This window comes from Propithecus coquereli, unplaced genomic scaffold, assembly GCF_000956105.1.
Source record: "Propithecus coquereli isolate 6110/MARCELLA unplaced genomic scaffold, Pcoq_1.0 Scaffold227, whole genome shotgun sequence".
Lineage (NCBI taxonomy): Eukaryota > Metazoa > Chordata > Mammalia > Primates > Indriidae > Propithecus > Propithecus coquereli.
The window spans coordinates 1,943,960-1,964,011 of NW_012147808.1; the positions used below are offsets into that span (position 1 = coordinate 1,943,960).

Genomic DNA, 20,052 nt, shown 5'->3' on the forward strand with positions numbered 1-20,052 from the left:
ACAGCAACCTCAAACTCCTGGGCTCAAGCGATACTCTGCCTCAGCCTCCCAAGTAGCTGGGACTACAGGCATGCGCCACCATGCCCAGCTAATTTTTTCTGTATATTTTTAGTTGTCCAGCTAATTTCTTTGTATTTTTAGTAGAGATGGGGGTCTTGCTCTTGCTCAGGCTGGTCTTGAACTCCTGACCTTGAGTGATCCTCCCACCTCGGCCTCCCAGAGTGCTAGGATTACAGGCGTGAGCCACCACGCCCAGCCCATTTTTTTTTTTTTTGGTCTATGGATATCCAACTGCTCCAGAATCATTTGTCCAAAAGGCTACCCTTCCTCTACTGAATTAGTTTTGTAGTTTTGTAAAAAATTAGTTGATTATATTAGTGTGGATCTATTTCTGGGTTCTCTCTTCTGTTCTACTTTCTACTTGTCTACGTGTACATTTCTATCCCCCTCTATCACCAGCATCGCAATGTCTTGATTACATTAGCAATATAGTTAACCTTAATATATGATAAAGTGGGCTGGGCTGAGTGCAGCAGTGTATATAACTAACTGATCCTTCTCCACTCCCACTGCTTCACTTGACTGGCCTTAAAAAAATAAAAAAAAGGCAAAGTAAGTCCTCCTGTTTTCTTTTCTTCTTTGTGAAGATTGTTTTAGGTATTCTAAGGCTTGTGCTTTTCCATATAAATTAGAATAAGCATATCTTTGTCTATAAAAATCTTGCTGCAATTTTGACAGGAATTGCTTTAAACCTACAGATCAATTTAAGAATTGACATCTCTATGTTCAGTTGTCTCTCCATTTATTTAGGTCTTGTTTGAATCCCATCATCAGAATTCCGTAACTTTCAGCATACATATTTTATATTTGTTTTGTTAGGTGTATATATACCTAAGGATTTCATTTTCTTGGGAGCAACTGTGAAACAGTATTTTTTTAATTTCGGTTTTCACATGTTCATTGTAGTATAAAGAAATGTGACTGATTTTTGTTATGTTGGCTTTGTATCTTACAATCTTGTGGAACTCATCAATTAGTTCTAGGAGTTTACTTGTAGATTTCTTGGAATTTTCTATGTACATAGTCATGTTATCTCCAGTTAGAAACAGATTTATCCTTTATTTACTTTTTCCAATCTGTATGACTTTCATTTCTTTTCCTTGCCTTATTACAGTGACTAGGGCTTCCAGTGCTATGTTGAATAGTAATGAGAGTCAATATCCCTGCTTTGTTCCACATCTTATGGGGAAAGCATTCAGTCTCTCACCATTTAATGTTAACTGTAGAGGTTTTTTGCAGATGCTCTTTATATCCAGCTGAAGTAATTCTCTTCTATTATTGACTTGTTGAGAATTTTTAATCATGAATGAGTGTTGGATTTTGTCAAATGCTTTTTTTGCATCAACTGATATGATCATATGATCTTTGTTCTTTATTTTGTGGATATGATGGATTACAATCATGGATTTTCAAATATTAAACTCTTATTTTTGTGTTCTGGTTAAAACTTTTACCATTTAAGAGTTTAAGAAAAAATTCCACAAAAAGACTAGTCCTTTAAGAAGTTTTATTGTTAAAAAAAAAAAAAAAAAGCACACAAAAGGAAAAAAAAGCAGCACACGAATACAAAAGCTCTAGGAATTTGGTTTCATTTATTAACTGTTTTATAATGAAACTCTAACCATAGCCAACATTCTAACCAGAAATTTAGTATATTTATCAGGCAGGCCCAAGTGAAGTAAAAGACATGAGTAATGCACATGATTAATTTAGTACTAACCTCTTGCCTCAAGAAAGGGTTTTCCTTTTTGAGCTCTTCAGAAAGATCTTCTCCCTCCAGCCATTCCTTCATGCCAGTCTGTTCGGCCCAAGCATTCACAGTTGCTAGGGCAGCTGCTCGAACATTGTTCTACACAGAGAAGAGGATAGGCAAAAATAACATCAACTATAGTTTGGAGGTAGGGGGTGAACATTGTTACTTTATGAACACAACTCAGTGGAGGTTTCTTTAAGGTCTGTATGAACACACTTGGAACCATCTTCTCTGAAACAGAAAATAGTTCTGTGGTTGTACCAAAACAAAATAGAAATATAAAACTCTATATTATATTATAAAACTCCTATACTCAGTTAATTAGAAAATAATGATCTAGACATAAAATACCATGTAAGAAGAATAAACTCTTAGATTTTATTTCCTGAATTATTGGAGGCTCTTATGATCGTGACTCCCTGCTAAAGAATGGAATTCTACATGTTAAAGACCTCATAATGGTTAAGAATGAAATTGTTAACAATTTGACTAAAAGTATAAGTTACGTTTTTATATTAATATTAAAATACCACAACTCCTCAAATTAAATGAATTGCACAAAAGTAAAGAAACACTCAAATATTCAGTCTAGGGCTAAATATAAGAGGCTTGTACCCTTTCCTGACACTCAGTGACTTCTAGGACTGTCAAACTACAAATATCTTACTGAACTACCAAAGATCCTGCTCTAGTTCAGAGAGGGGAAAAAAGACAGAAAATAACTTCATGACCCAAAACCTCATATATTTATTCACTATACCAATACTTTATACAACGATGTCATAATCATAACAGCAACCATTTACTGAATGCATACTATACGAGATAGGCATAATAAAATGTACCTTACATACAGACTCATTTAATTTTGTAAACAAAGAAATTTCAGATAAAGAAACTGACCCTCAGAGAAAATAACTTCTCTTAGGGTCATAAAGCTAGTCCTGTAGTAATGCCTAGAAGATAAAAAAATATTTACTATTTTTCTTCTATTATAAAGTTAATAAAGGCTTTGCATGTACTCTAGAAAAGAAAATTATCTTTTGCCTAAGCATGTGGCTAGTCTATTCCAGAATGGAGTTGTAAAGATTTATTAGGTTTACCTTGCTGTCTCCAAGGACTGTGATGATAGGGATGCCTAAATTCTTTACATGTTGCTTGATATTTGGGCCCATCGCTACTGCCAGTTGCTGGAGAATATTCAATGTCTGCTGCACCTGAGGAGAAAGAGCCAACACTATGTTCAAGCCATAAGCAAGCTGTGCTCAAAGTTTTGCAAGTTTGCAAATGGTCAATACAGTAGATTTCTGGCTTACTTAAGAGACAGAGACATCAGCTTATGACACTGTTCTAATTAGTTTGTGATTAATTTTTAGATAGTTGTATTTTTTTTTAAGACAGGGTCTTGCTCTGTTGCTCTGGGTAGAAAGCAGTGGCATCATCATAGCTTACTGCAACCTCAAACTCCTGGGCTCAAGTGATCCTCCTGCTTCAGTCTCCCAAGTAGCTGGGACTACAGGTGCATACCACCACATCTGGCTGATTTTTTCTATTTTTGATAGAGCCAGGGTCTCGCTCTTGCTCAGGCTGGTCTTGACTTCTAACCCCAAGCGATCCTCCCGCCTCAACCTTCCAGAGTGCTAGGATTACAGGTGTGAGCTACTGCACCCGGCCAAGTAGTAGTCTCTCTTTTTATCATCAGTTCATAAAACTGGACAATTAGAATTTTAAACCAGAGATTATACTACTTTACAACATTAAGGTAAAGCCTAGTTTAAGGAAACTGACATAAAAATCCAAATTTAAAAATTAGAAATTAAGGGGGGAGGGGTGGGGAAAAAAGAGAAAATAAAAATTAGAAATTAAGCATGTTTGAGTTTTATACAAAGATATTTATTAATAATATTGGATTCCTGAAAAAAGTAAATTCTGAAATTCATAAAATTTGATTAATAAATCTGCCATCTACCAACATACCTTGAGATACATTTAATAAATTAAAAGAAGCTATTTCTAGTTCAAAGCAAATAAAGTGACCACTCATTTGCTAGTGAAGGCTACATTGAAAAAGAAACACCTACAGCAGGGATGAGGGAGGGGAAAAGGAACAGGCACATGCTCTACATACCAAGATTTTATTTGAATCATTGAGTCGACCCTTCAAGGCAGTTGGAAGTTCACCTATATTCGGTTGGATAAATTTTGCTTCATTGATAATACCTGCCACTTCATCTAGGCCTTCTTTCCTGATCTTCCAATTCTTGTCACCAATCTTAGATACCAACTCTGAAGTGATTTTATCACTGAAAAACAGAAGACAGAACCTTAATTCCAGACTCCTAAAATAATGTCACATAAGTTCCCTCTACTATATTCAAATAGAAGGCACCATTAAAAATTCAATATAATGAATCAAATAAACCATTTCACAGACTGCAACCTACCTGATCTCTGTCCTTGGCAAAAGATCAACAACATCATTGCCCCCATCATCTGGCTCATCTCCATCTTCTCCTTCATCTGTACCACTTGTACTGTGCTTGGAAATTCCCCTGGTTGGAGCAGGTGGGCTTTGTCCCTGCATCTACACACAAATGAATTAGTGAGGCTAATAACTTGATGAAGGATATGAGAGCAAACAAATTAGAGAAGGTACCTGTGTCAAACTTTCTCATTCCTTCATAGTGCTTATTTACACAATAGATATTTTAATTCTTACCTGTTTACAATTTTGAGAATACAGGGCAAAAGTTATTTTTATACAAACCTATTAGAATCTGATTTTTCAATTGCATGACTCATGCGCCCAAGACAACACAGAACAAGTCTGCCAATACTCAGCAATTTGTTAGAAAATGTATTCAAGGAAGATTAAGTGATGTTTTTTATTTTAAATCTAAAAAAAAAGTTCTATTTACTATACTTTTTGAAAGGTTATACATTCACAATCTTTGAAATTCCAAAAGTACAAAAGGATGTAAAGAAGAAAATTTCCCATTCTGAACCATGGCTACCCAGATCCCTTCCTCGTAGACAAAGTCATCAATTGCTCATGAAACCTTCCAGGGATACTTTATGCACATAAAACCAAATACATACACATTCTTTATTCCAAAGGTTTAAGCGTTTAATTTTAACTAATACGAGAGTCTCAAGTCCACCAATGGATTATATCATATGTGGAACCTTTACCTTCTCAAATTCTGCATCTATCTGGGATAGGAGCGCAGGCTTCTCATCCTCAAAGAACATTCGCAAAGAGGGACCAACATACAGATACATCACGCCAAGGAGGGTGATGGCAGAAGTCCTGACAGCCTGCCATAAAGAACAAAAAGAACTTTCCAAATCAGAACAGAACCACAAAGATGGCAATAATGCTCCTATATATGCTGGTATGTACTCACTGGGTTTGTTGCAGCAAGAGCTGTCTTCACATTGCTAATGAAAGCTTTGACATTCAACCTAGAAGAAACATTTAGAATTAAAAACAAACAAAACCCTCAAAATACTCAAAAGTATCATAAAGCCAGACTCTAGGACTGGCTCCCTTTGGAGGAGTTCTCACATATTCTCTTTCTATGCTCACATTAAAGTGAGCTTTAGCTCCTCCCACTCATAACCCCTGCCCACCACCCCCAAAAGAAAAAAAATAAATAAAGTGAGCTTTAAATACTATCTATATACTGATAGTCCTATTATGCCTAATTAAGAGTCTTAAATTCATTCCTGAACTCTGTCCTGAACTCCAGATTTATATATCCCACTGCCTTTGTGACATTTCCATTTGCATGTCCAGCAGACATCCTACATCTAAGTATGTCAAAAACCAAACTCCTGACTGTCTACACCCCAACCCCAAAACCTGTTCCTCCCACAGTCTTCTCTATCTCGGTAAAGAGCCACATTTTTCTTCCAGTTATGCAGGCTCTTCAGAGTTATCCCTGACTCATCTCTCTTATACCCATTATCCTGTTCAGTTCTACTTTTAAAATATATTCTGAGTCCATAACACTTCCACCCCTAAAAATCTATGCCCAGGCCACTATAATTTCTTGACAGGATTATTCCAATAGCCTACTGATTAGTCTCCCTGTCTTTGATCCTCCCTATCTGTTCTGACCATAGAATGATCCTGTTTACTGTTCTGCTCAAAAACCCTCTAATGGTTTCCCAACTTACTCAAAACATTGAGGCCGTACATGGCCTGGCCCCTCATTCTTTCTCTGATCTGATCTTCTACCACTTCCTATGTGCTCACTTATTCTACTCCAGCTACATTCTGAAGAGCATGCATTCCTTGCTCTGTTTAAATGCATCACACATGCTCCTACCACAGGGCTTTTGCACTTGATGTTCCCTTAGTCTAGAATGCTCTTCTCCCAGATTATCACATCTTGCTCCCTCACGTCTTGATCTCTGTTCAAATGTCATTTTTTCAGGACAAATTTCTGAACTACCCTATAGAAAACAACACCATACCAACTATATCAAGTTGATACCATCTAATCCCTTATCCTGCTTTATTTTTATTCCATTGTTCTTATGCCTCCTGATTTATTTATTTATTTTATGTCTCCCCTTACTGAAATATAAGTCCCAAGAAAGCAGAAAATTAATTTTGTCCATTATGTATTCCCAGGGACTGGAACAAATGATTGGAACAGAGTACTGGCCAGTATGTACTTGTTTAGTAAATGAATAAATGAAACATTATCATAAAGAAGGGGAAAATAGTCACTTGGCTTTATGTGACATGCCAAAAGGTTAGTTTTACATCAAAAATTAAGAAGGAACTGTAGCAATATCCTCAACTATGGGAGGACACCTCAGAGAATGACATAACAAACAATTCTTTGCTTGAATGATAACTTCTAGAGTAGTGTTTCTTCAATCAGAACTCAACATTCTGTTTTACAAGAGATTAAGAGGCATGTCACAGAGAAAGGCAAGATAGTATAGCAGTTATAGCATTCTCTCTTGGAGCCAGAATACCTGGATTCAAACCTTGGCTTTGCCACTTTCTTAACTATGATGTGGGCAGACTACTTAAGCTTTCTGTGCCTTAGTTTCCTCATCTATAAAACAGGGATAATGTAATACCTCATGTGGCTTTTATGAGGATTAAATCGAATTATTCCTTAGGAAGTGCTTTTAAAAAAGTGCCTGAACTGATCAACACATAAGTGAACATATAAGAATAACATCTATTGGATGTTGGGCAGGGGGGAGGGGAGAGGGGGATTTGCATACACAAAGAGTGCAATGCGCACCACCCGAAGGATGGACATATTTGAAACTCGGACTTAGGGGGAGAGGGGGGCGGGGGGGCAAGGGCAACATACGTAACCTAAACATCTGTACTCTCGTAATATGCTGAAATAAAAAAAAAAAAAAAAGTGCCTGGAATAAAGTAAGCTATGTAAAATTTTGTTAAACAAAATAAACAACTATGTTCTATATGCAAATAAGATTGGGAAACAGCAAGTTAACAGTTAAACAAGCTCTTCTATTGCAAGACTTCTGAGAGCATTTAATTCACCAAGGTACACTGTAGGTCTGTAAACAAATGTGATTCTATGTAATAATTTCCAAATGTAGTTAGCTAGAAATCCTTGGAAACTGGCTTTTCTGTGGGACAACTATTAACACTTGAGGAAAAATAACTTAGAAAACTCTTTTAGTGGATAGCAAAATGCAGGAACACGAGCCAATGTAGACTTTTGAGAACAAAAGTAGTTTTCTTTTATATAAATGAGACAACTCAGCTCTAGAGCTTCAGAAATAAGCAGAGATAGCTACAACAAATATAATTATCAATCAGAGACTGGAAAAACATTTAATTATTTTCCATTTGATTTCTTTCTGACTTACCCAGAAAAACCAAATTCTTTTATGGCATTTGATAGCCAATTCAGAGTTTCTGACTGATTCTTGGGATTCTTCTGTGAGAAAGCCATTGACATAACCTGAAGCAGGGGAAAAACAATAGATCTGCATTTTTTTCTCATATTTCTTAAAGAAATACAGGATGAAGTTAAGGCAGATCAGATGTGGATTAAACATTGTTTTCTAGTACTAAAACAAACTGCAAGAATGCCTTAGGAATAACAGTTAACCTACGCCAAGAAAATGACAAAAGTCACAGTAGTACTAAAAGCGTTCTAGACTGTTTATAGCTTTTCACTAATGATCACTCTGGCTTATAATGTTTTAAGAGAAAATTATTCTCACCTTTGGTAGAATATTCTTGATAAATTTTTATTATCAGGTGACAGTATATTATTAAAAGTAAAAAATAAAAATGCAGTATCAAAACTGGTTTTACACGAAAAGAACTAAAGTATAATTAGTAAGCTTAAATTAAAATTTGGGAAAAAACTGTGAAACTTGGGAATGAGAGCTCTCTGTCACTAACCTGTTCAGCTGTCCACGGCAACATGCAAGCTTCAGCTATTGCTGTCATGGCTTCTTTTGCATTGTTCCCACATTTCACATCTCCAATCTTGTCTACAAGGCCATCTAATACAATCTGAGCTGAAGTTTTGGAAAAATTTCCCTTCTGGGCAATCAAAGCCACTATGTGAAGCTTCATTTGCATCACCTGAGTAAGGATAAGTATTAAAGTTATGAGTAAACCAAAGGTACTTACTTATTTACTTATATTAACAGCAGCCTGAAGATGTAACACAGGGACAGCTGAGAACACAACCAAACTAAAATCAGAATTTTAAGCAAAGAAGTAAAATAATTTTTATCTTTTAATTGGTATCAGTTAAAGAAGTTAACTGACAGTGAAGAGAGGAAAAAACCCAAACCACTCAATGTTTCAAAATATTAACAAGCAATGGTACCACATGGAAACTTTATGAGTTGAAAAATCTAATTTCTGTATTTTCTTCCTCTTATGATTATTTGCATTTAGTACTGAATACATATCCTAAAGTACATAATAAATCACTATACTGACTGTATAACTAACTCAAGAGTTACTACTAGAGCTGCCTACAGAAAAAGTACAACTCTCACAATGCACATACACAAAATAGAACTTGGGAGATTTTAGAGAACTTATAGCTTTCTAAGTGGAAGAATAAAAGAATAAAACAATTTAAAATGTTAATGTGATGGCAGACCTATAGGGCCTAGGATTCCTTTGCTCATAAATATTTCTCTCTTTGTACTATGTGAATATTTTAACTTCACTCTGTCAAGCTACTAGAACTTCCATCAACTATAGATCCATTTAGATAATAAGCACCCTCTTTTAAGTGTAATTATCTTTAGTGGGACTTCTGGGATGGTGGAATAAGTACCTCTAAAAAGCTGATCCTCCATAAAAGCAACAAGAATGTTGGCAAAAACTACCAAAATCAACTTCTTTCAGAACTCTGAAAATTAAAAAGGCTTGCAACGACACAAGGAGCATTTAAAGAAAAGCTGCTGAATCTCAGTAAGAACAGTGAGCTTTCTGTTGCTATAACTTGCCTTGTTCCTATCTTCTTCTCAGCTCCACCGTAGCCTTCAAAGCCATCAGTCTCTTAACTACAGTAACTGTAAAAACCTAGAGGGTGGCGGACCACGTTTGCAGCTCCTCAAAAAGTTCCTATGCAAAGCACTGTCTGTCTTGTCTGCAAGCTGCCTGGAAAAGCCCATTTGAAGGACTTATTTGACCTGACTAGCTAGAAACAATCAGTAGCAACTGTCTAACATCTAACATCACAGCTACCTGAGGCTGCAATACCAGCTGGGGCAAAGGAGCTTGGTCAAAAACATAAAAGGAAGATATAGCTGGGCACAGTGGCTCATGTCTATAATCCTAGCACTTTTGGAGGCTGAGGCAGGAGCATTACTTGAGGCCAGGAGTTTGAGACCAGCCTGAACAATGTAGCAAGACTCTGTCTCTACAAAAAATACAAAATTTAGCAGGATGTGGCTGTGCACCTGTAGTTCCAGTTACTTGGGAGGCTAAGGCAGGAGGATGGATAGCTTGAGCCCAGGAGAGTTTGAGGTTGCAGTGACCTATGACTGTGCCACTTGCACTCTAACCCAGTCAACAGAGTGAGACCCTGCCTTAAAAAAAAAAAAAAAGCATAGGGAATAAGACGTCCACAGGGGACTTTGAGAATCTAGGTCATGTGTGTATTCAAGGCTGTGTGCATTGAAGGCATATCCCAGCACTCACGCACACACACACACATACAGATACCCTTGGCAAGGGCAGGGGAAGACATATTGGTTCAAGGCATTTAAGGAAGTCTCTGTCCCGTCATTAGCTGATCACTAAGTTAACTGAGAAAGAGACTTTGGTGGCTGAAAATAAAAAAAATCACAATTAGATTACATTTCATACTCTCTAGGATGACTAGAATCAAAAAAATGAAAAATAAATACTGGCAAGCATACAGAGAAATTGGAATTCTCATACATTCCTGATGCAAAGGTAAAATGTTGTGATCACTTGGAAAAGTTTGTCAATTTCTCAAAAAGTTAAACAGAGTTACCATATGACACCCCAATTCTACTTCTACCATATGCTTAACAGAAAACATGTGTTCATATAAAAATTTCTACACGAATGTGAATTGCAGCATTATTCACAAAAGCCAAAAAGTGGTGGAAACAACCCAAATGCACACTGACTAATCAATGGGAAGATAAAAAGTAGTACATTTAGGGCCGGGCGCGGTGGCTCACGCCTGTAATCCTAGCTCTCTGGGAGGCCGAGGCGGGCGGATTGTTTGAGCTCAGGAGTTCGAGACCACCCTGAGCAAGAGCGAGACCCCGTCTCTACTAAAAATAGAAAGAAATTAATTGGAAAAACTAAAAATATATAAAAAAAATAGCCGGGCATGGTGGCGCATGCCTGTAGTCCCAGCTACTCGGGAGGCTGAGGCAGGAGGATCGCTTGAGCCCAGGAGTTTGAGGTTGCTGTGAGCTAGGATGATGCCATGGCACTCTAGCCCGGGCAACACAGTGAGACTCTGTCTCAAAAAAAAACAAAGTGGTACATTTATACAATGGAATGTTATTTGGCAGTAAAAAAGAACTGACACATGCTACAATAGGGATGAACATTGAAAACATTATGCTAATTGAAAGCCACACACAAAAGTCCACATATTGTATGATTCTACTTACATGAAATATCCAGAAGAGGTAAATCCATAGTGACAGAAAATAGATTAATAGTTGTCAAGGGCTGGGGATAGGGGAGGAATGGAGAGTGATTGCTAAGAAGCATGGGGTTTCTTTTCGGGGTAATGAAAACATCTAGTTCTAAAATTGGATAGTGGCAAGAGTTGCAGAACTCTGTGAATATACGAAAGCCATAGCATTGCACACTTAAAAACAGTGAGTTTTAGTCCGAGCGTGGTGGCTCATACCTGTAATCTTAGCACTCTAGGAGGCCAAGATAGGAGGACTGCTTGGGCTCAGGAGTCTTAGACCAGCCTGAGAAAGAGTGAGACCCTGTCTCCACTAAAAATAGAAAAATTAGCCTGGCATCATGGTGTGCGCCTGTAGTCCCAGCTACTTGGGAGGCTGAGGCAGGAGGATCACTTGAGCCTAGGAGTTTGAGGTTGCAGTGAGCTATGATGACACCACTATACTCTACACAGGGTGACAGAGTAAGACTACTGTGTCTCCAAAAAAACAAAGTTATATGCAACCCAAGGATGAACTGTAGTTATGTGTTCAATCAAAATGCACACACTCCATTGTTCAATAAAAATCATTATCAGAACTATACCTCTATATTACTCCATAGGATAAAGTGACATAAATTACTTTGATAAAAAAACATTAAATCTCCAATTAAAAATTACCTGAAAATTAGTTTCTTTCCATCCAGGTTTCTTGGCCAGCATCCTCACTAATGCTTGGCATGGCATTTCAGTTCGGTCCATAAGTTCAACAGCCTTGACGTAAAGTAAGAGAATAAGAGAGTTAAAGGGTTAAAGATTAGTTCCAAGGCAAACTCAGGTAAGTGGTTACCTCTGAAGGAGGCAGTAGAATAAAACAGAGGAGGGTTAGAGAGGGAACTTTTACAGTTTCTGTTATAATGCTTTATTTCTTTGTGTGTGCATGTGTATGTGTCTATAACGCTTTATTTCTTAAGCTAGATGCTTGGTATATGGCTGGTATATGGCTGTTATATTAATATCACTGAAACTTTTTTATTTCACATTTCAGGAATTCACAAATAATTTGCTCTACGGAAAGTAATACTAATAGTTTTCATTAGCCTTGTGTGTGGCAGAAACTGTTTATATATATTTCTCTTACTTTTCTTAAAAACATAGTGGAGTAGAGTAGATTAGAAGTTCTAAAGTATTAAATTTCAAAGATGCACAAACTCAGGCCTAAACCAGATGAGCAGCAGATGTGGGACTGGAAGGTGCCTGCCTCAAGTCCCAGTGCTCTTCAGTTTTCCCACACCCCTCCTCATTATAATCACACAGCATATGTCAAACCAGCTGCCAAGCTCCTTTCCAATGCAGGTTTTTGAGAGCTTTTCATATCAATGAATAATGTCTATTCTACCAAGGAATCATGAAGACAAAGAGGGAGACACAGAAATGGATGAGGGGCAGTTTAAGTGGACAGACCTGTTTGCCTAGTAAGTTTATGTGCAAGCATCATAATTTAAAAATTAATCTAAGCCTTATAACTCAAAATAAGAACCTGATTTTCTTGAATAAGTATTAAGTTATGAACTTACAGAAGCCACAGAATGCAGATGTTAAAAGATAACAAACACTACATGGCTACAAAAAACAAACAAAAACCCCAAACTCAAAAAAAAACCCTACCTCATCTTTAGTTAACACCATGAAACATGTTCACTGGTTATAAAATACAGAAATTAGGATAAATCCTTCATTTGTCAATTTGATTATTTCCATATATCTAATTTTCTTTCCCACTGAAACCATCCCTCTGCACCTACCTTTTGGAACTCTTCCATACAGGCTAGCCTTTCTTTCCAGTTACTGCTGTCTAGAACCTGTATACAGGTAGGGGGAAGGACAACTGAAGCTTTTTCTTCACATACTTCTATCTGTAAGATACAAAACACATATTAAAATTAGGAATTGCTTAAGGAAACAGATGTCAGGCTTGTAAATATGCCCCAGCCAAAACTAAAAGAATACTCCCATAGATATGCTATAGTATCTGAGGCTTCCGTTACATTGCCACAAAGGTGAAGTTTGTCCAAGGCAGTTTAAATAAGCTAAAAGGTATCAATTAACTATATGTTATAGAACCCCACAGAAAAAGAACTCAAATCTTCTCATAGGTCCTGCTTTCCACAGTTTCATGAGTTTGAGGCACTGTGTGTAATACTGACCGAGAGCTCAGGCTCCACTATTTCTTTGGTTTCCAATCCTTTCTTGTTCTTGGTTCCAGTGCTCCCTGTACCTCCTGGTGCAGTTGGTTTCCCTTTCTTAGGTGGCCCACCAGCCTAAGAGCAATTTAGAAAGTAAAAATTAAACCACTTAAGGATATAAAACAGTGGTTTTTAAACTTTTTTGGGTCACAGAACCACTTAAAAATTTGATTAAAATGAGGGATCACCTAACGAACACATGTTTTGTGTCCACAAATTAAGTACAGTTTCAAGGTAAGATGGAACCCCTGAAGACCATCCATTGGGTAATCTACAGACCCCATATGAAAAACCTCTAATTCAGAATAAGCTAATGAGAAAGGAAACAAAGTGATGAACTGAAATTATACTATTAATACATTTACAGATTTGAGAATGACATCCTGATGCCTTTAAATGTCTCTAAATCTTTCCTACATTAGTAAAGAACAGTTTCTAAGTTGGAACATTTACTCAATACTTAACCTTAAGGTTCCACAATTAGAAGTGAATATAGTATAATAAAACTATATAAATTTGCAAAGGAAAAAAGGGGTTATATCTTCTCTTCCCCTAACTCCATGCTGGGTGGGGGGGGGGTCCCGGGTGGGAGGAGGGGTGGAGAAGGAGAATCAAACTTTTTGCATCTGCAGCAGATAACTCTCACACTTAAGAGAGTCCACAGGGGCCGGGCCTGGTGGCTCACGCCTGTAATCCCAGCACTCTGGGAGGCCAAAGCGGGTGGATCGCTCAAGGTCAGGAGTTCAAGACCAGCCTGAGCAAGAGCGAGACCCGTCTCTACCAAAAATAGAAAGAAATTTGTCGCTCCATAAATTAATATTACTATATTAGAGACAGAAATGGTCTCAGGAGTTTTGCAGGGCTCTGCCCCGAAAGAATATGTGAACATGTTAGTTTGCATATCAAAAGTTGCTCCACCTCAGGAGGGCATCTCAAAGGTCAGTAACAGCTGCTTTCCAAGGCGATGTTGCAGTCTCAACCCCGTGGTTCTCACCTGCTTTGAAGGACAAAGCAAGATCTGCATGGAATCACGGGATGAGAGCTGATCAAAGAGTGTCTGCCCAGAGATAGATACCTGAGGCTAAAAACAATTAGCCCAGGGGACAGTTCCTGCTTGACTTTTGATGACCTGTCTCTATCTGCAATAACTAGATAAAGAAATATGGAGCTACTGTATCTCTGTTTAACCCTTCTGTTAAGTAATAGCTTTATCTTAGAACTTAGAAGTTTGTCCTTGAAAGATTTTGTAACCATAGTTAGTTAAGGGATCTATAGAAGCCTTTTGAAAGACTTCTAACCTAAAACGAACTACGTGCTATTATGTAAATCTGTTACCCCTGGCAACCGATCACTGTACCTATAAATACCCATGTAAAACTTCACTTGTGGCCTTACAATTCACCGGGATATTGTAGGGACCCCAGAGTACCCCTGCTTTTTGCCTTTTATCTTTATAAATCTATAAAAGTATACCTTTGTCTCTGTGTATTCTTTTATTTCTATTATTTTCCATTTTCTATTATTTTCTTCTCCTTTGCAATGACCCCTACCTAAGGGACCTGATTTTTTGCTGGGAGTGTAGCTAACTCCCCCACAGAAATTAGCTGGACAACTAAAAATATATAGACAAAATTAGCTGGGCATGGTGGCGCACGCCTGGAGTCCCAGCTACTCGGGAGGCTGAGGCAGAAGGATCGCTTGAGCCCAGGAGTTTGAGGTTGCTGTGAGCTAGGCTGACGCCACGGCACTCTAGCCCGGCCAACAGAGTGAGACTCTGTCTCAAACAAAAAAAAAAGAAATAGTGCTTGGAAAACTGAATATCCAGATGCAAAAGAATGAAGTTGAACAGCATATACAAAAATTAACTCAAAATAGATCAAAGACCTAAAACCATAAAACTCTCAGAACAAAACATAGGTCAAAGCTTCACAAGATTGGATTTGGCTATGGTTTCTTGGGTATAACACAAATAGCACAGGCAGCAAAAGGAAATATAAATTGGAGTTCATGAAAATTAAAAAATTTTATGCATCAAACGAGTGAAAAGATAACCCACACAATGGGAGAAAATATATGAAAATCACATATCTGATAAAGAATTAATATACAGAATATATAGAGAATTCCTAAAACTCAACAACAAAAACATCAAACAACCCAATTAAAAAATGGGCAAAGGACTTAAATAGACATTTTTCCAAAGAAAATATACAAATGGCCAATAAGCACATGAAAAGATGCTCAACATTACTAGTCATCAGGGAAATGCAAACCAAAGCTACAATGAGATACCACTGCACACCCATTAGCATGGCTACTGTCAAAAACAAAAACCAAAAAAGCCTTACAAACCAGAAAATAACAAGTGTTGGCAAGCATATGGAGAAAACTGGAAGCTTGTGCACTCTTGGTGGAAATGTAAAATGGTATAGCTACTATGGAAAACAGTACGGTGGTTCCTCAAAACACTAAACAGAATTACCACAGGATCCGGCAATTCCACGTCTGCATATATACCCAAGAGAATTGAAAGTAGAATCTTGAAGAGATATTTGTATACCCATATTCATAGCAGCATCATTCACAATAGTTAAAATGTAGAAGCAACCCAAGTGTGGACAAATGAATGGATAAGCAAAATGCAGTGCACACACATGCGCACACACAGTGGAATATTATTCAGCCTTAAAATGCAGGAAATTCTGATATACAATATAGATGAAACTTAAGGACATTATGCTAAGTGCAATAAATCAGTCACAAAAAGAAATACTGTATGATTCTACTTATATGTGTATCTAAAGTAGTCAAATTCATAGAAACAGAACGGGGCTGGGAGAAGGTGAGAATGAGGAGTTATTGTTTAATTGATACAGAGTTTCAATGTTAAAACATGAAAAGTATTATGGAGATAGACGGTGGTGATGGTTGCACAACATTACAAATGTATTTAATACTAGTGACTGTACACTTAAAAATGGGTAAGATAGTAAATCTTAAGTTAAACTGACCAAAAAACCCACACTCCTAGACAGACCTTCATTACCATTTTTATCTGTATTAAAGTTTCAAATAACAAAATGTATTGCGGGAATATTCTGTCTTCGTTAACAGATGTTTTGCTGTATTTTCAATGTGGTCAAGGAATTCATTTGTCAAACAAAATCATTTTGGAGGACCAACCATGAACCTGAGAATGACTCCGTCTAACTAAATTGTATTTTTAAACCATGTATTAACCTTAGTAGCAGGTGCCTTTTTTAAAGGTCCTGGTTTGGGAGCTGAAATGTCCTTCATGTCCTTATCTCCTGCAGCCCCTGAAGCAGCAGTCCTTCCAGGCACAGGTTTGAATTCCTTCTTATCAGCTGCTAGTCCAGCTTTCTTACCATGGACCAGTTCTACTTTTTCTGAACATTCTTTGATCTGGAGAATGAAAATGAGATGAACATCATTAAGCCCAACTTTGAAGCATATCCACCACATTATTATTTTATAAGTCATTTCTAAACCACAACTATACATGAGAATTCAGAGAGAAAAGTTTCCTTTTCAACAAAGATATATTATCTACACTTTCTTGGCAGTAAATATGCATTAATATCTTACTCTTCATTTTTTCACGAGTTAGAATTATAATAAACTTACAATGACCACATTTTTGATGGAAGGCATTCATATTTAGAAAGGTAATTTTCCATATTTTAGAAACAAATTTATCTCACATTGTTTTCATATTCTCTTCAGATTGGTCAGATTTTTTTTGAAGGAGGGGGTTGTCATTTGAAAGATGTTTCTACTAATATCACCAGTGTAGTCTGGAATGAAATGTAAATTCTCAAAAGCTATGTTTTCAAACTCTAGGTCTAAACCACCAGTGGAGAACGAAATAAATTTCCTGAGTTAAAATCAGCATTTTTTTCTCTTAATGAAACAGAACAGATAAAATTGAAAACAAAATATACCAGAGAGAGCATCTTCCAAAATTTGTTTCAATTGTGCATGCATGTCTGTGCAATGTAAAATTTCTTTCTTACTATGATTAATAATAAAAATTGAGAAATCCTGATCAAAAGGATACCAGTACTCTAATTTCCAAGAGATAAAATCATAAAGGAAAGAGACAGGACTCTTGTCTAATTTCAGTATAATCCATTACTAACTTACCTTATCAAGCTTGAGTTTGTCCACATCAGCTAAGAATGGGTTTACTGCTTTCTCACCAACTACCTTCAAAGCAGTACCCAGTGCTTCAAATGCAGCATCTCTGACTTCAGGTGCAGAATCATTGATGTGCTGTAAGTCCAGAATTAAGCAAAATTATCTTAACGCAGGTATTTTAGGTATGAATCATTTTAATTCAGATTCATGGTTGCTCGACAAAGAATTTGCTTTTCACAATTTACTGAAGCTAAGTGTAGCTTTCCTTTTGCCAACTAGCAGTTACTCTTTCACAATTTTTTTTTTTTGTGAAATGGGATCTCATTGTGTTGCCCAGGCTGGAGCACAGTGGCACAATAACAGCTCACTGCAGCCTTGAAGTCCTGGGCTCAAGCAATCCTCCTGCCTTGGCCTCCTGAAGTGCTGGGATTATAGGCATGAGCCACCACATTCAGCCCACAAATTCTTTTTGGGTTAAGGAAACTTGTGGTAATACATTCAGGAAGTGTTTCCTTTTCTTCTTACACTCTATCTAAAATGCCTCACTCCTGAATGATCTTCAGATATTCCACACTTGATGCCTATGCTTGGGCAGATCCAGCTGAACACCAGTATATGAGCCAAGTAAGAAACAAAAAATGCTTAGCAGTTAGTGGAATCACAAAACTAACTTGTGATTTCCTTCAATAATAGGAACACAAACATTTATAAGAATTTGGATTCGGTTTCCAAAGCTATAGAGTGTTTGTTCCTTAAAAGATTATAATCTACTGCCTGAAAGTGGTCACATATATAACAGAAAAAAAATCTTGCCTGGGTATAGAATATTCCCCCAGTTGCAAAGAGTAAGTACCTTAAGTAGTGCAGCACAAAAGGGCTTTAACAAGCTCTTTGGCAGGGTAGAAGCAGTGCAATGGCGGAAGCTTCTTGCAATAAAAAGAGATGTCTGCTGCTTGATGGTTGGGTTTTTATTATCCATTACTGCTAAAACATCCTCGCTGATGTTCTGTAGTGTGGTCTTTAGAAAGAAAATGTGGTCAATGAGCTTTTCTCAACTGGAAAGATCAAAATATTATATCGACAAAATTTACTTTAGATAAAACCACAAACTCATGCTGTAACTTACAGTGAGGAAGATTGCATCAATTGCCTCCTGCAGGGCTTGTACCACTTGGGGCTTCTTCTCTTTGAATTTTTCCAAAATGGTTGGCACGACCTAAAAGTGAACACTTGGAATGTTATTCGGCAATAAAAAGGAATGAAGTATTGATACATGCTAGAACATGGCTAAACCTTGAAAACAGTATGCTAAGTGAAAAAAGTCAGTCACAAAACACCACATATTGTATGATTCCATTTACACAAAATGTCAGAAAGTGGACTAGGGGTTGCCGCGGTCCAGGGAAAGAGCAGCATGGCGAATGACTGCTAACAGGTACGGGGTTTCTTTTTGGGGTGAAGAATTGTTCTGGAATTGGATAGTAGTGATGGTTATACAACATTGTGAATATTCTAAAACCACTTAAAGAGGGTGAATTTTGTAGTGTGTAAGTTTTATCTCAATAAAGCTGTTATTTAAAAAATGACCTTGGCTCTACCAAAACAACAAAAAAAGCGAACATTTAAGTTAAATTAAAAGTCATTTCCTTTCCTAAAGGGCACAAATGTCTTAGGCTGGAACAATTAAGAGTTCTCATTCTGTCCCAATATAGCAGTGTTTCTCAAATTATTTTCTGCCTCTATACCTTACACGCAACCATATAACCATTACTGTTAGTAATATCTCTCATTATACAAAATAATTCTCAGCTAGGTAGATTTAGGGTAGGGGAATATGTATAGCATATAGTTCTTCCTCTTAACCCAAGATGCTGATATACCTCAATGGATTGCCCCTTCACTACACCAAAAAAAAAAAAAAAAAAAAAAGGAAAGAAGAAAAATACTAAAAATTATAGCAATTTGTGAACAGAATTATATTGTCTTATTCAAGTACTGAGTTTAGAACAATGAAGCTGGAATTTTTGTAATTTTATCTTCTAAAGTATTGCTAATTCATTTAATATTGAATACCCAATATATATACCTTGAGTGCCAGGCACTTTGTTAGTATGCAAACTGAAAAAGGCATTTTAAGGTCCAAAAGATATAGCAAAGAAAAGCTCAACAGCATCTGAAAAAATTTTTTTTCAAGATTTCACAGAAGTGGTATAGACTAGAAGAAATACAGTTTCCATGGAAAAATATAAAAGACTTTTTAATACTAGTTATAAACTTGAAAATCAAGATATTTTAATGACTATCAAGCTAAAGTTTAGTTTTATAAATATTGCCAAAAAGATAGTTTGTAAACAGTTAAAGAAAATAAAACTAAACCACTAATAAGTCTGATATCTAACACTGTATATTTTATAGTTTTAACGGGGAGGGTGGAAAACTCCCAAACTATAGAGCAATGGAGACATTCTTTAACCTGTACAACAAAGTGAAACAAAGCCAGAATTAGAACTCAAACTAGAGAAGCAGGCAATCATTTAATAAATTAAAATGGGATTTTATAAAATGAGATTTAATTGTTTTTTTAATTGTTTTTATAGTGTGTAAGTTTTATCTCAATAAAGCTGTTATTTAAAAAATGACCTTGGCTCTACCAAAACAACAAAAAAAGCGAACATTTAAGTTAAATTAA

At 36.7% G+C, this 20,052-nt stretch overlaps 1 protein-coding gene across 1 annotated transcript in view; it reads right to left on the minus strand.

Annotated features, from left to right (window-relative positions):
• The window catches only part of CKAP5 (cytoskeleton associated protein 5), a 95,732-nt gene that overhangs the window by 25,876 nt on the left and 49,804 nt on the right, over positions 1-20,052 (minus strand). Inside the window, exons 9-23 of the mRNA XM_012645100.1 lie at positions 18,490-18,579; positions 18,217-18,381; positions 17,370-17,498; positions 16,446-16,628; positions 13,167-13,280; positions 12,765-12,875; positions 11,641-11,733; positions 8,232-8,417; positions 7,688-7,782; positions 5,221-5,278; positions 5,006-5,131; positions 4,258-4,397; positions 3,942-4,116; positions 2,917-3,030; positions 1,781-1,909 (exon numbers count right to left, since the gene is read on the minus strand). Of these exons, the coding sequence (XP_012500554.1) occupies positions 1,781-1,909; positions 2,917-3,030; positions 3,942-4,116; positions 4,258-4,397; positions 5,006-5,131; positions 5,221-5,278; positions 7,688-7,782; positions 8,232-8,417; positions 11,641-11,733; positions 12,765-12,875; positions 13,167-13,280; positions 16,446-16,628; positions 17,370-17,498; positions 18,217-18,381; positions 18,490-18,579 (1,908 nt within the window). The remainder of the gene's footprint in view (positions 1-1,780; positions 1,910-2,916; positions 3,031-3,941; positions 4,117-4,257; positions 4,398-5,005; positions 5,132-5,220; positions 5,279-7,687; positions 7,783-8,231; positions 8,418-11,640; positions 11,734-12,764; positions 12,876-13,166; positions 13,281-16,445; positions 16,629-17,369; positions 17,499-18,216; positions 18,382-18,489; positions 18,580-20,052) is intronic.